The sequence below is a fragment of the Erythrolamprus reginae genome, chromosome 5 (genome assembly GCF_031021105.1).
Source record: "Erythrolamprus reginae isolate rEryReg1 chromosome 5, rEryReg1.hap1, whole genome shotgun sequence".
In the NCBI taxonomy this organism is placed as follows: domain Eukaryota; kingdom Metazoa; phylum Chordata; class Lepidosauria; order Squamata; family Dipsadidae; genus Erythrolamprus; species Erythrolamprus reginae.
In genome coordinates, this window is record NC_091954.1 from 96,936,802 (window position 1) to 96,953,434 (window position 16,633).

The 16,633-nt window shown below is 41.7% G+C and overlaps 1 protein-coding gene across 1 annotated transcript; it reads left to right on the forward strand.

Annotated features, from left to right (window-relative positions):
* The first annotated feature begins 13,635 nt into the window (after positions 1–13,635).
* On the forward strand, positions 13,636–15,348 carry LOC139168621 (lamina-associated polypeptide 2, isoforms alpha/zeta-like). Its single transcript, XM_070754244.1, has one exon. It carries the CDS (start codon positions 13,636–13,638, stop codon positions 15,346–15,348), a length of 1,713 nt encoding a protein of 570 aa, XP_070610345.1.
* Positions 15,349–16,633: the final 1,285 nt, after the last annotated feature.

Sequence of the window (16,633 nt, forward strand, 5' to 3'; positions counted from 1 at the left end):
CTATTACTCTAAAAAGAGAATGTAAGCCTTCGGAAAGCTTCTGGAGTACAATGGCACAGAAATCCCATTAAGTATATAAGTAAATACTGAAATAGTTCTAAGGAGAGGATATTGCTTAAGGAAGTAAGTTAGGAGAAACATGGACAACATGGTCCTATGCCCATGTGCAATGTGATGTACTATGTTCATTGTGCTTATATATGTGTGCTGGGAAATATGGGGCAGGCTGCTCAGTGTTGTTACTGGTTGGGTAATGAAACCACTCAATCAAACTCTGAGAACACCAACAGCTACTTTGTTGGTCAAGATGGAGCCTTCATTTATATGTACCAACCAGTGAAATAATAAAGCCCGCAACAGAATAATCAGATTCATGTCTGCATCAGGCACAACATCCTTAGCAGAATAACCAAACAATGCCTTTTATTCTACCCATCTGCAACTGCAAAAGTATGCAAATTCAAGTAGATGAATAGATACCACGTTGGTGGGAAGGTAACAGTGTTCTGTGAATCTTTGGTATATAATAATAATAATAATAATAATAATAATAATAATAATAATAATAATAATAATAATAATAAATTTATTGTCATTGTCAAGCAATGAATTGTCATTGGCAACGAAGGTCGTGTGACACCCAGAGACCAGTCCCATCATATATAAAATCAGAATAGGTAAATTTAAAAATAGAATAAAAAATGGTCCTCTGAATGTCCACAGTCCTCCCCTATACTTCCGCTGGTGCTGAACAAAGGATGACCTTGAATCTTCTGGAAGGAATTTATTCTGGCTCGTATCTTTCCCCCCTCATGCAACCAACCTGCCAATTCTCACAGTACTACTCTATTTGTGTTGTGGTTAGCTCTGGCACAGCTCCTGCCCCAAGGAATGTGCAGGTGGATGTGGGGGAAACATCCACATGCCGCAGGCCTGTTTTGCTCCTGATGGAATCTGCTGACGAAGCCTTCTCTGACCAAGGAAGCATGAGTGACAGGGAAGAGGGGAGTTTGGCAGACAGCCCAGGAGGAGATCAATCATCTTATCATCCTTGGATTCTGAACAAGAATTAATGAAACATCCACACATGCGTAGACTGATGCATAGGAGACAACAACTGAAGGATTATTACAAGAGAAAATGAGGCCACCTGTGGTTGGATAGGGCTGCTGTAATTAGTGCTACAGATAAAAGTGCAACCTGGTGTTTTAGCCTCATGGTAGTTTATCTGATTCATTGTTTCGTCAAGATCGTGGTTTTTGTGCTGTTCAAGATTGTGTGTGGACTCTCTGGACTTTAGAATTGGACTCAATTTCCCAGTTATTGGGTGAGCAATTGGATTGCATTTAACCTGTGCCTTATGTGTACCAGAAAATCCCTTTGACATTTCAAAAGGGAGCTGTTTCTGTTTTTCTGTTTATAAAAACTTTTGGGTTTTCTTTTTATCATGTGGTGTGTGTCTTCCTGGACTAATTACCCTGTAATTACAGGTGGTTGAAACACGCTGGCAGAACAATTTGTGGCAGGCCAAAGTCTCTAACTCAAAACAATGGCTCCAGCCTGATCTTGGATATCCTCTACTCAACCTCCTACTCAATCTTCTTTTGAAAGCTTCCCGTGCAGAGAGGGTGTTCTCATAATTTCCCAACTGGTTTGTCCAGTGGGCACACACTCACTTCAGTCATATGAACATCTTCTGCACATAAGTCATTGTTTCTTGTCTTCCTTTTGGTGCTGTAGAAAATATTTTGACCCTTCCGTCTTTCAAATATTGGAACATTTCTATCATTTCTCCCCTTCCTTTAATTAGACAAAACCAGTGATGACAAACCTATGGCACGTGTGCCACAGGTGGCAAATGGAGCCATATCTATATCGCCTCCCCCCTTTTAAAGATCCCCCCCTCATTTTTACATTATTATTTTTTTTGCAAGACTTTAAGGAATGGAAAGATGATAAATTGAACTGATAACTGCAATAATTCAGCTCTGTTAAAAGAGTGGGTTAAAGTATTGCATTTGCTATCAGATTCCTATGCTAGCTGGCTCTCTGGCTTGTCTGAGGATTTTAAGGGAGACATTCAAGTCTAAGCCACAAAGTCAGAAAGCTGCTTCAGAGATCAGGAAGGAGAAGAATGCTGGAAAGGCCAATCAATTCACTAATAAAAAAAAAATCCAATCCACTCTCTTTCCCATCAATGAAACAGCCTCTTCATCCTGCCTAATGTAAGGGTCAGCCTTGTATATACGGTAGTTTACACATTGATATTCATTATACTTTACAATTCAATACAGAAGCCTGTGAGAAAATAAAACATACTCCATGGATAAAGCACTAATTTCTTGCATTATGTTCTTTACTGTTTTGATGGATCCATGTTTCTTTTATTATGTTTTATTATTTCTGTCTCTTGACTAAAATTGCCCCTTATCTTATCTGCCCATTTCCATCAGTCAAGGCTGAGATTATTTTCCTTCCTGTGAGCACTTTTTAAAAACCGTCTGTGGTTACTCACAGCTTGAAACACAGTTAGGAGTAATCTTGATTGAACAGCTTCTTGAAAGCTGTCCAGGTTTTCACCTTAGATACTTTCAGACACTTCTGAGGCAATGCATTTTATTTGGTGATCAACAAGATCTGTGGCGCTAACTTGATTGTATCTGTGAGCTAAAAAGGGTATGTATCTGTGAGGGAGCTTCAAATAATTTATGTTATTATAACACTGTAGATAGTTCCCTAGAAAGTTTTATTGACCTAAGTAAACTTAGTGTGCATGCTACCACTGTTGCAGTAATGAATTTAAAATACGAAAGCTAATTTTTTTGGTTTTGTTGAAATATTTCCTGCAAAAATAAAATATTTCTATTTTAAAAGAAGAATGGATGTAGGGTATTGTCAAGAAGGGGAAAATCAGTTACAAGGTGTTGCATAACATGACATAGAAGTCAATTTGCACTAGAAAGAAAGTCTTAAACAAATATGGGAAAAAGACAGGACAATATGAAACAAGGAAGGAAATACTGCAGATTATTTTCTGTTAAAAATAACCTTTTGGATCAAAAATATACATGATTTTCCCCATAAGTTGAATAGAACTTTATTATCATCATAGTCCACCCATAGACAAGAATCATTACTGTTTACAATAGTGTTAAAAGATAGTACTACTAATAATAGTGGATAATAACATCATGGTAATAAAATACATGGTCTCAAACAGTTTGTGATTGGAGAGCAGATACGTATGTGTGTAAATGTTAGGATATCCGTGAACTGGGAGACCCCATGTTAACAAGGCCAATGAATAGGCATAGCAACTAAGTCAGCCAATGGCAGCTAAACGCTTCTGAGTCTGTGCAGAGAATAGAAACCGGAAACTTAAGCTTAAGGCTGGATCTGGCTCAGTCTCCACTCTGCACTTTCCTCTCTATACTCTCTGCTAAAATGAAACCACCTCCTGCTTGTGTTTATTTGAAGAAGTAATCTGCTGATGGTATTGTAAATTCATCTGTTATGTTTATAAAGAACTTATTCAATCCAGTTGAATCAGCCATCTGTGTGTGCTTCTGGTTTTGATTTTGCAACAAACTTTAATTAGTGAATACAATTTTTGTTTCTGTCAGTAAGAAAACTATTGATTAATCTTTGCCTTCTAAAGTTATAGAGTACTTTAATTTGTGTATCAAATTCTGATGAATTTTAAAAAAAACCAATTTAATCAGTCCACTATGATCAATGATGTGTTACCATTAAGCAGAAACACTTGGATGTTTTTGGAGTGGTGCAGAAAGGTAGTTCCAAAAGTGGAAATAACTCATTAACTAGCTAATTAAATAACTAATATTTGTAGATTTAATTTATTTGCCAAATTCCAGGATGATGAAGAAAGGAGAGAAATTCATTTGAGCAACAAGCAGGTTTGTTGTATAATTATTTGGAACTTTTCCAGAGGAAATCTGCAATCAAAAGATGGATGCAAACATCTTCTTCTGCCACCCCAAACACCCCAAATTTTCTCAACCCAAATTTAAAGGAGATTAATTTTCCAAGGGCTTTGTGTTTCTGTGAAATGCAACACATTTCATTCCCATATAAAGGTCCACTGTTCTTCTAGAATTTATTCAACTCCATAAAGTTGTAAGAAAATGAATAAATAGTATGTTTTTTAATTAAGCTTTGAAATTCTGAATATCACCTGTGGCTTGTAAATTGAAACAAATAGACTCTGATTTAATCTGAGCTGATGGGAACTATTACCAAAAGTCTATGTATAAGCACATCTTATTTCATAATCCAAACACTCCTATTGTTTGATTTAATTTAATTTTTGCTCATATAACACTATAACTATAATAATAACTAATTAATTAATTAATTAATTAATTAATTAATTAATTAATAATTTATTAGATTTGTATTCCGTCCCTCTCTGAAAACTCGGGGCAGCTCACAACAATCATAAACAATGTACAAATCCAATGTTTAAAACACAATTTAAAAACCCTTATAATAAAATAATCACACATATGCTGGCTGATGCTCGAGCCTGATTGGCTCTGATGCAAGCAGCCAACAAGCAGGAAAACAAAGCCCTGCTATAGGCTCATAGTTTGACAGCTTCACTATAAAAGGAGCTGTCAGACGCTTGTTCTCTATTCTGTTCCGTTGGTGCTGGAATGGCCAAACAGCAAAGCCTGCATCCTTACAATGATACTTTCTTTTTGCTGGGCAAAATTTTCTAAAATTCAGATTTAGGACAAAATTCACGTGAACCAGAAAACTTTTATCATGGCTTCCTGCAGATGTTTTCCTTGTGTACATTACTTTAGACTTTTGTAGTGTATGGTTTTCCACAATTAGATCCATTTTTCAGCTTGCTTTAAGCTTTTCATCAGTCAAAATGGACTGGATTTTAATAACTGACAGTTGAGGGCCTTATTCTTGAACTTTTGTAATGTCTCTTTCATTAATGCATAATTTAGGTATTGTTTAATCTGAAAACATGGCCACAATTAAGTTTTCTATTCATTGCAGACATCTTCAAAACCGCTAATAAGATGTTTTTAACATCAAACCAGAAACTGACCTAAAAAAATAATTAGATCTTCACTAAAAAATAACACTTGACTTTTGCTCATGGTATAAGATTAATGATGCTTCTGTTTTGTCATCAAGAAACAATGGAAGATAAAGTAGCTTGGTATTTTCATCTCTATCTTCTCTTCACGGTACTGTTCTATGTTTATAGCTACTTGGTGGCTCATTTTAAAATATCCAAAAATAGTTGCATTAAAAATGCAATTAAATTGTTCCTAGGTTTTAAAGAAATATCATTCTGGTTATTATTTCAGCATAGATAAAGAAATTTCCTATACTTGAATATTATATGCAAAAGATTGGATTTATGTCTTTATAAACAGGTGAGGCTTTAAAGCTTCTGGTTTGATTTGGTACTGAAATTGATAACCTATTTTGCCAGATACCAAGTTACATAAAATACATAGAAATTGCTAAATTAGAATTCTTTGGAAGGTGTATTTAATTTCCAGAAATTATTTCAATTTAATAGGAATCTGTATAATTTAAAATGCAATTACATAATAAACATATAAATAATTCTTATGTTGTCTCTCAGTTTAGATGAAAATTTCTCTCAAAATTATTAAAATTTACATATATGGCTATTCTAGACTTCCAGCAAATGCTCAACAGTTTTTGCTCCAAAATTAGGTGGCTGAGAATCACACTTTGCTGCTGCAATGCCATCTATAATATCTCTGCTTTTAAAAATTATATTGACAAAGTTTATTGCATTATGAAATATTTCTATAAATAATGTGTGGTCAAGAATACAGAGAAGGTGGATGTTACATATTTGGGGAATGATACCCTGGTCTTCTGGTTAAGGTCCTAAGCTAAAAACCAAAAGATTTGTGAGTTTTAGTCCTGCCTTAGGCATGAAAGCTGCCTGGGTGAATTTGGGCCAGTCACATTGCCTTAGTGCTAGCAAATGCTCTGTCCTACACATTGGGAAGAAGAATCTGAACTTCAAATACGAACTGAATAATCAAATTATCACAGATAATCCTCACTCGGTTAAAGACCTTGGTATACTAATAACAAAAGATTTAAGTGCCAAAGCCCACTGCAACAATATAGCCAAGAAGGCTTCAAGAGTTGTAAACCTAATCCTACGTAGCTTCTGCTCTGACAATCTCACACTACTTACTAGAGCTTACAAAACGTTTGCCAGGCCTATCCTCAAATACAGCTCATCTGTTTGGAACCCATATCGCATCTCAGGCATTAACACCCTTGAAAATGTCCAAAGATACTTCACCAGAAGAGCCCTTCACTCCTCCACTCAAAATAGAATACCCTACAAGACTAGACTTTCAATCCTGGGCCTAGAAAGTTTAGAACTAAGATGCCTTAATCAAGATCTAAGTATTGCCCACAAGATCATATGCTGCAACGTCCTGCCTGTTAGCGACTACTTCAGCTTCAACCACAACAACACAAGAGCACACAACAGATTTAAATTTAAGATTAACCTCTCCAAACTTGACTGTAAAAAATATGACTTCAGTAACCGAGTTGTCGAAGCATGGAACTCATTACCGGACTCCATAGTGTCACCCCCAAACCCCCAACACTTTACCCTTAGATTATCTATGGTTGACCTATCCAGATTCCTAAGAGGTCAGTAAGGGGCGAGTACAAGTGCACTAGAGTGCCTTCCGTCCCCTGTCCTATTGCTCTCCTATGTCTCCTATACCTTTCTTCTATTCCTATATCTCTTCTTCTATTCTTTCATTGTTATGTTCTATTCCTATATCTTCTTTTCTATTATTTCTTAGATATATTTTACTATGAGTATCTCCTCTATAACCTTCATCATGTATTTTACTATGTGTATATAGATATATACCCACTAAAACCCTCATTGTTTTTTGGACAAAATAAATAAATAAATAAATAAAATAAAAAGTTCAATTCACCTCATAATGTTGTTATTGGAAGGAGATTAGGTGGAGGAATAGTAGGAGAAATAGAAACAAAAATGAGTGTGACATATATTTGCTGCCTTCAGTTATTAATTAAAAAAATAAACAGAGTGGAAAAAAATGGAACTGTTATTATATATCATGGTGGCAACAAGAATCCTATATGCTCAAAAATGAAAAAAAAAGACATTGATTCCCACATTCCCAATGGCTTGAAAAGATGATGGAATGGAAGGAAATGACAATGTTCCCAGCTTTTACCGGCTTGCAAGCTATTTCATTGTTTCTCTCTGTGAATAATGTTTTCCAAGACCTAAGTCTTTGCAGGGTTTTTTCCATTACTCTAACTTGCTCCCAAGAAGTTTATTTCCAGCCCTAACTAAGTGGTAACAATGTTCCCAGCTTTTACAAGCTCTTTCATGTACTCTCTGAGAAGAAGAATGTCTTTGTAGGGTTGTTTTTTTCTTGCTTTCCTTGCTCCAAATGTTTCTTTCCAGCCCTTACCAGGTGCTATTAATGTTCCCAAGCTATTTCATTGCTTCTCTCTGTGAAGAATGTTTTCAAAGCCCTAACTCTTTGCAGGTTTTTTTACATTACTCTAACTTGCTCCCAAGAAGTTTATTTCCAGCCCTAACTAAGTGGTAACTGTTATATCCAGAAGTTTCTGTAACCGGGTAAAAAAGTTAAGCATTTGTTGTTAAGCAAGATTCACTATGTTCAGAAAGGATTGTTTACTTGCCTCTCATTGGCTGCTCGGATTTGGCGTCAATCTGAAGAAGCTGTCAGGCGTCGCTTGTTGCCGGGCGAAAGTTTATAAGTAGAATGTGCCGCCGGTCTTACGTGGCTCCTGTCAGACACGCGCCGGAGTGAAAGTAAGCCGCGGCTGTTAGTCTCCTGTTGAGAATAAACGATTAAACTCAGTTACCGTTTCACTCGGTTTATTTCAGTAACAATGTTCCCAGCTTTTACCAGCTTGCAAGCTCTTTCATCTGCTCTCTGAGAAGAAGAATGTCTTTGTAGGATTGTTTTTTCATTGCTTTCCTTGCTCCAAATGTTTCTTTCCAGCCCTAACCAGGTGCTATTAATGTTTCCAAGATATTTTATTGTTTCTCTCTGTGAAGAATGTTTTCAAAGCCCAAAGTCTTTGCAGGGTTTTTTTTTACCATTGGTCTAACTTGCTCCAAATGTTTCTTTCCAGCCCTAACCAGGTGCTACTGATATTCCCTGTTCTTACCCCCTTACAAGCTCTTTCATTGTTACTCTCTGTGAGGAATATTTTCCAAACCCTGTCTTTTTTTCCATTGCTTTACTTGCTCCAGCCCAAACCAGGTGCTAGCAATATTCCCAGCCCTTACCAGCTTGCAAGCTCTTTCATTGTTATTCTCTGAAAAGAAGAATGTTTTCCAGGCTCTAAGTCTTTGCAGGTTTTTTTTCCATTGCTCTATTTGCTCAGACTGTTTCTTTCCAGGTACCTAGTGATGTTCCCAGCTCTTATTGGCTTGGAAGCTCTTTCACTGTTACTCTCTCAGAATAAAATTTTTTAAATCCCTTAATCAGGGGAGAGAATAATGTGCTGAAGCTGACCAGACTAAAGACGCTAGCCAGATGAATACCTGGAAAGCAGATTCTTTTCCCTATTTTCCTCCTCAAAACTAAAGTGTGTCTTACACTCCGGTGCATCTTATACTCCGAAAAAGATGGTATGTAGCATTTTCCTTCTCATTTCTCTAACCCTTATATTCTTGATTTTCCTTATATTCTCCACTAGAGAATATAAGGGAAGGGACATTAGAGAATATGATGAAGTTGTGGGAGTGGGGATATGTGATTGAACTTTCAACTGGGGAGTGAAACCCTTCAGATTCAGGTTGCACTCAGAAGTGGCAACATGGCTCTGGCAATAAATTGGAACTGAGGAATTCTTTTACTCTGATTTACTTTTGGATTTATTTATTTATTTATTTATTTATTTTATTAGATTTGTATGCCGCCCCTCTCCGTAGACTCAGGGCGGCTAACAACAGTAATAAACAGCATGTAACAAATCTAATGTTTAAAATAATTAAAGAACCCTTACTAAAACCAAACATACACACAAACGTACCATGCATAAATTGTATAGGCCTAGGGGAGAAAAGGGTAGTTCAGTTCCCCCAAGCTTGGAGGGTGGGGGCAATTCTGATCTCCGGTGGGAGCTGGTTCCAGAGGGTCGGGGCCGCCACAGAGAAGATTTTTCCCCTGGGTCCTGCCAGACAACATTGTTTAGTTGACGGGACCCGAAGAAGACCAACTCTGTGGGACCTAACCGGTCGCTTGGATTCGTGCGGCAGAAGGTGGACCCGGATGTATACTGGTCCGATGCCATGAAGGGCTTTATAGGTCATAACCAACACTTTGAATTGTGACCGGAAACTGATCGGCAACCAATGCAGACTGTGGAGTGTTGGTGTAACATGGGCATACCTGGGGAAGCCCATGATAGCTCTCGCAGCTGCATTCTGCACTATCTGAAGTTTCCAAACACTTTTCAAAGGTAGCCCCATGTAGAGAGCGTTACAGTAGTTGAGCCTCGAGGTGATGAGAGCATGAGTGACTGTGAGCAGTGACTGCCAGTCCAAATAGGGCCGCAACTGGTGCATCAGGCGAACCTGGGCAAACGCCCCCCTCGCCACAGCTGAAAGATGTTTCTCCAATGTGAGCTGTGGATCAAGGAGGACACCCAAGTTGCAGACCCTCTCTGAGGGGGGTCAATGTTTCCCCCCCCAGGGTAATGGACGGACAGATGGAATTGTCCTTGGGAGGCAAAACCCACAGCCACTCCGTCTTATCAAGGTTGCTATTTGGAACCCTGATATAATCCTGGTATAGGGTTTCCTGCTTGAGCAGGGGATTGGATTAAAAGATCTACAAGATCCCTTCCAGTTCTGTTCTGATTGAGGAGGGTGAGGAGGATCCCAAGCCATATGTTGGACCATAGAATGACTTTTTAAAAGGGATTCTAGAAGCCTGTCTGAGAATTTTAATTTAAAGTTTTAAAAATCAATAAACTGTAAACATAAACAAGACATTATGGAGGCAAGAAGAATAGAAGGCTGTATGAACAAGAAATGGGTATTCAATTTGCTCTGGTTGAACTGCACTCCCTTGAGTTTGGCAATTGAGGCTGTGTTTTGATTCATTTTTTAAAATGTGGAGGGTTATATAGTTTTGAACATATAGTGTTGAGTTTTGAGTATTGCTTTTGAAACTAGTTCTGTTTTTGTAATGCCCTGATAGTGAGTAGTCAGCTTTTAGTGATGCAGAATTAAGCTGCCAGACATAAATGTAATTTAAAGTGTTGGCACTTAACCTTAACTTTTTAGGCCCAAATGCTTAGGGGAAAATGACTTTTTCTATTACCAGTTTGCTCAGACCTTGAGATTTTCCACAGAAGCGGTGAATTATATGTCAAAGGACAGGCCTTCTTATGACGGAATCATAACCTTGAGCAAACCTTCAAAAGAAGCATTGTTCTTTTGTTTACCATGTAAAGACATTTAGCTTCTGTGTTATACGATAATGTTCTTTATATTCTGTTGCAGTATATCAAGCTATGTTGGGATAGGATTTTTATTAATCTGGAATTCTAGCATAGAAATATATATACTCTGTGTGACCCTGATTCATAAACCCAGGACAAGGAGAGGCCGTAAACCTAATCTGCATCCCTGGGAAAAGGGGCTCAGAATAAACATCTCAAAAGCTTTACAACTCAGGACAGGACATTATAGGATCAAAGGGGGGAAGTTTCATTGCCTGAAGCACACAGACTATCAAAGGGCAATTAAGAGGGATTAGCCAGAAGAAACCTTCAAAGAAACTAGGTGCGAATTAACATCTGCTTTTTAGGAAGTCCCAAAAAGATCGTTCCTTAATATGCATGGGAAAGGAAGAAACTCAAAGATACGTTTGAAGCTATGTATCATTTTGACATGTATATGTAATCATACCCCATTTCCTTATGTTCCTAAATAAATAGAAGCGCATGGCTCTACACCATGTCACTTCACCCAGAGAGAGAATGTGTCCAGTTTCTACTTTCTAGGATTCGCGTTCGTGAGTGACCCCACTGGCTTGCCTTGCTCTCTGTCCCTTTTGAAGGCATTGCTTTCATTAGGACTCAGCGGCGTCACAATATTCTTTATAATTTCATGTGTCTTTTGGTCATTTCCACTGTTATTCATATTTTATTATACCATTGCATTATCTATTTTGTTTCATCCTTACGTCAATAGCCATCTGGATGGAAAATAATGTATAAATATATTAAATAAAATAATATACACTTGGTTAAGCTTGTTCCAAAGAGGCCTTTATTCATCTCCTTCTACAAGAAGCAGAAAGAACACGATGCAACTAAGCTTCATCTCTTCTCAATATTCTGAAGCTGATCAGCCTATGATATGAACTGGGTAATTTGAATGTTCTGTATTGAAATATTTCAAGTGAAATTAGCACAACACTATTAGTATGTGCTACTTGATTTGCCAAATGAATAGATGGACAAGAGGGTAAATTTCTTGCTCACGTAATAAGTAATAATGCTGCACGAATCCCAGTGACCAGTTAGGTCCCACAGAGTGGGTCTTCTCCGGGTCCTGTCAACCAAACAATGTCGCTTGGCGGGACCCAGAGGAAGAGCCTTCTCTGTGGCGGCCCCGGCCCTCTGGAACCAACTCCCCCCAGAGATTAGAATTGTCCCCATCCTCCTTGCCTTTTGAAAGCTGCTTAAAACCCACCTCTGCTGCCAGGCATGGGGGAACTGAGATACACTTCCCCTTAGGCCTTTACAATTTTATGCATGGTTTGTCTGTATGTATGATTGGTTTTTATATAATGGTTTTTTAATTGTTTTTAGTATTGGATTTTGTTATATACTGTTTTATTGCTGTTGTTAGCTGCCCTGAGTCTGCGGAGAGGGGCGGCATACAAATCCAATAAATAAATAAATGAATAAACTATCTTTTCACTTTTCCTTTCCTTCTTTTTTAATTTCAAGGGTGGTATTCAGGGGTAGGTTCTAACTTATCTCATTGTTGGTTTGCTTCCTTCTGTGCTGCGTGGGCATGTGTGCGCTTCTCGCACCTGCGCAGTACCAAAAAAATCTGAAATTTTTTTTTTTAAAAAGCCAAAAACGAGACGACAACTGCATGCACAGTGCTGGAAACTTGGCTTTTGCACATGGTCAGAAGGACATTTAAAAAAAAAAGATTTTTAAAAAGAATAGGGTAGTGCCCACGGACCAGTACCATTACTGGTTTGGGTGAATCAGTCTGAAATTGGAGGAACCCACCCCTGATGGTATTCTTTTTTAACAAGAGTTATGGAGTCTTTTTTGTGTTCAGATCAGGGTGAGTTCTGCGTCCTTTTGCTGCCAATTCACTTAGGGTTGTGCCATGCATGCCCATAGCAATCAAAACATAGCTTTGTGCACCTGTGCAGAAGCAAAATCTAAGATTGTGGTGCCTACTGAGACACTGGCAGAACTGGCTCCATGACATCATCGCCGAACTACTAACATTTCTAAAGAACTGGTTAGAAACGGTAGGCTATCTCTAGTTCTGGTTCAGATTAACTGGTAATCCTTAAGGATGTCATAATTTCAAATGAGAAGTTTACAATTCTCCCATGTCTCTGGAAGGAGAGTCCAGCATGGGATTTAGCTCAATCTTATTGGTAGGAACTGAGTTTTAAATTAATATAATTAACATATTAATTAGGTACCGCCCCCTTGCTGCCCCAGTACCTCAGTTTTAAAAAAACTCAGTCTAGGATAGGAACACTGAGTTGCTTGCTCCTGAAGGAGCAATTTAAAATAAAGTGTATAGTAGTAAAATTTATGTTTACAGTTTTAATGTTTTTGCTTATGTCTTTAACAGGTTTCTACAGGATTAAGGGGTTTCTGCCCTCCGTGGGCAGCGCCCCCATCGTTCTCCTTATGGGGCCTCTTCTCTCCGAGAGTACTGCCCTGAAGAGGAATGTTGAGCCGGAGATCCCTGTCCTCCGTGGTCATATCTGGCTTTCACCCCGTGTGGGAGGGGTCCGCCCCCTACCCACTTAAGGGGGCAGCGGAAGGACTTCGCAGTCCCGATCTGCCTTAAAAAGAAAAGCCGCGCTTCTCAGCTGATGCCGGGGGAGCCGTCCCGAGCGCCTCACAGCTGACGGCTAATTACAGGTTTAAAAGAATGAAGCCGCTGAAGTCGGGAAGAGTGAAGAAGCCGCTCGAAATGCAAGCGGCGAGCGGGGGGGGGGGCAGAGTCGGCGATTTCGGCCGTTTATGAAGCCATGGAAGCCGCGCCCCCCCCCTTTTCCCCCCGAAGCGGCAATAACTTGCGCCCGCCATTTTGGGGCTTAATTGGCGCGCGGCAGACCTGACAGCCTCATTTTTGGCGCGCTTTGGCACCGCGCCAGGAGCCAGGCCGGTGTTTTACCCAGCAACAGGCTCATTGGCTAGGTCACTCACGTGCAGTGAGCAACTGCCGACAGCCATTACAGGCATTCACGAGTGGAGCCAAAATTGCTTTGAGAGTGTGTTTGGATACTGGTTTCAAGGAAATTTGTGAGTAAAGCTGCCCCACTTTCTGACAGGATGGCTGACCAGCAAGGGCAGGAGCAATCCCAGTCTGCTCAGGGTTCCTGCAAAAGCAAGGAGAAGGCCTCTTCTAAGGCCAAGGCCAAATCTTCCCAATCGTCTTCCTCATTAAGAGAAGCAGAGAGGAAAATAAAAGCGTTAGAGCAACGCTTGGATGCAGCATTAACTTCTCCAGCTGCAGGGGCCTTCCATATACCCCCATTTCAGCCACTTCCACCAGGGGGGACACTGCCAATGGGGGCCTTAGGCTCTGCCTCAGAAAAAGATTGGTCCCCCGACCGTCAGGCATTACCTGGCACAACTACACCATTGCCTTCACCTCAGGTCAGGCCAGAGAGGCCTGCCTCAATCAGCCAACCATTGTATGGGCCTTCTACTGGTCCACAAACAATTGCAGCTCCCTCGGCATCCTTTACCCCTACTGCTGCAGGGCTTAGAACCCAGGGTGATGTCTGGCAAGCCTTTCCACCATCCCTGCAGGACATGATTGCTAACATATATGCGCAGGGAATGGTGGCCGGTGCCCAGCAAGTAACACCTCCATTGCCACAAGCTTACCAGCCCAGGGATCTTTGGTCAGCACCACCGCCCCCTCCTGGGTTGGATTCTTTTGCGGGAGACACTGGCTTTCTGGAAGAAGACAGCGAGCATGGGCACAATGAACTATCTGATGATGATTATGCCTGCCCTGAACAGCCAGCTCCCGCAGGACTATTTAAGCCAACTTTATTTAGGCTGCTGTTGCATAAGGTGAAGCAAACCTTAGATGTGCCAGGGGCGAATGCACCTACGGATGCAGGGGATGGACTTAGGACTTCGGCTTCCCTGTGTAAGGAGCAACCTAAGGAATCCGAGAACGTGCCTGCAATGGAGATATTCTTGGAAAATATCAAACGCACCTGGCAGCACCCAGCAGCGGCACAGGGCCCCTCCATGATGGAGCGTCGCTTCTATACGTTCGACGAAGAGATGGAGAACCTGCTGCAATTCCCGCCAGTGGATAAGCCAGTGGCCACGCTGGTATCCAATGCTGTCGTCCCTTCGGAGACTGCGGACAGTCTCAAGCCTGATGAAAGACGGGCTGAGACTCTCCTGAAAAAGGCCCATCAAATGGCAGCATGGGCCCTGCGGGCGGCATCTACTGCATCCATTTTCAATAGAGCCTCCATCATGTGGCTTCAGGAGGTGCAGTCTAGGATGGGGCCTGAAGACTCTCGCCTCAAGCAGGACTTAAACAAGCTGCTAGCGGCGGCCGAGTTTTCCGCGGATGCTACCTTGCATGCGGCAAAGTTTTCTGCAAGGGGCATGGCTTCCACTGTCTCTTCTCGGCGCCTCCTGTGGCTTCGACATTGGCAGGCGGACGCCAAGTCGAAGTGGCGCCTGTCGTCTGCCCCTTTCCAGGGCACGAAACTGTTTGGGGAGGTGTTGGAATCCGTCCTTGTGGAAGACAAGGATAAGAGGAAGATCCTTCCCAGATCCTCTAGAAGGCAAGATCGCAGTAACACACCGTATCGACGTCGGCAGCCCTTTCGATGGGACCCTGCCTCCGGAACCACCCAGGCCTCCCGACCCTACTCACAAGGTCAATATGGGCAGTCCTACTCGTACCGGGGTGATAGGACCTACTTTCAAGGCAGGGGCAGGGGATATCAGCAGGCGAGACGCCCCTTTCGGGGTTTCAATCAACGAGGTTTCCGTGGAGCCAAGTGACTCCATAGGGCAGGTCCCTTTGGGGGGAAAACTCCAAAGGTTTTGTACCGCCTGGAGGACCACATCCTCCGACGCCTGGATCCTGGACACGGTAAGCCGGGGCCTACGCCTGGAGTTCCTTTGTATTCCGCCTACCCATTTTGTATCATGTCCAGTACCCAAGGACATTATCAATCGGACATTACTAGAGCAAGAGATTGCGCATCTCCTAGAGATTCAAGCCATCGAGAGGGTGCCAGCCCAGATGGAGGGCATGGGGTACTACTCCAGGGTCTTCATAGTACCCAAGTCATCAGGAGGTTGCAGGCTCATCTTGAATCTGAAAAATCTAAACAAGTACGTGTTATACCGCAGATTCAAGATGGCCTCCCTCCGCACGATCCTGGCATCCATCCGGCCCAGAGATCTCATGTCATCCATCGACCTGAAGGAGGCGTATTTACACATTCCCATCCACCCAGAGCACCGGAAATACCTCCGATTTTATGTCCAAGGGAGGCACTATCAGTACCGGGCGATGCCCTTTGGCCTCTCTTCCGCACCGCGCACCTTTACCAAGATCCTGGATTCGTTAATCGCCGCCTTACGGTCCCGATCAATAAGACTTTTAGCGTACTTGGACGACATCCTCGTATTGTCCAGGGATCGGGCGACCGCGCAGCAGGATCTGCGGGACACGGTAGCGCTGTTGCAGGAGCATGGCTTTACGATAAACAACGAAAAAAGTCATTTTTCGCCCACCACAATTATAACCCATCTTGGCTCGGTTATCGACACCACCTCCATGAGAGTTCACCTGTCTCCGGAGAGAAAGCGCAACGTCCAGGGCTTAGTCACCAAATTACAACATCAGAGGATGGTGCCGCTGGCCTTCCTTTCCAAGGTCCTAGGGACTCTAGTGTCGTGCGTGGACATCGTTCCCTGGGCACGGTATCACTTTCGCACGCTACAATGGACTTTACTTCCTTACCAAAAACGCCGTGTCAGTCACACACGCAGGTCAATTACGGTGCAACGAGGCCTGCGAGACTCCCTAAGATGGTGGAAGTCCCGGGCGATACATCAAGGGTCCCCCTTTGGTCACCTACAACACATCATTGTGACTACGGATGCCAGCCTCCTGGGTTGGGGAGCCCATGTGGACCATCATGTGACCCAAGGAGTGTGGCTGCCTCAGGACTTGGTTCCTGTGAATATCAATTTCTTGGAGCTAAAAGCGGTGCGCCTGGCCTTGTCGACATTCGCAACGCTCCTCCACGGGAAGCATGTGTTGGTCCGCACGGAC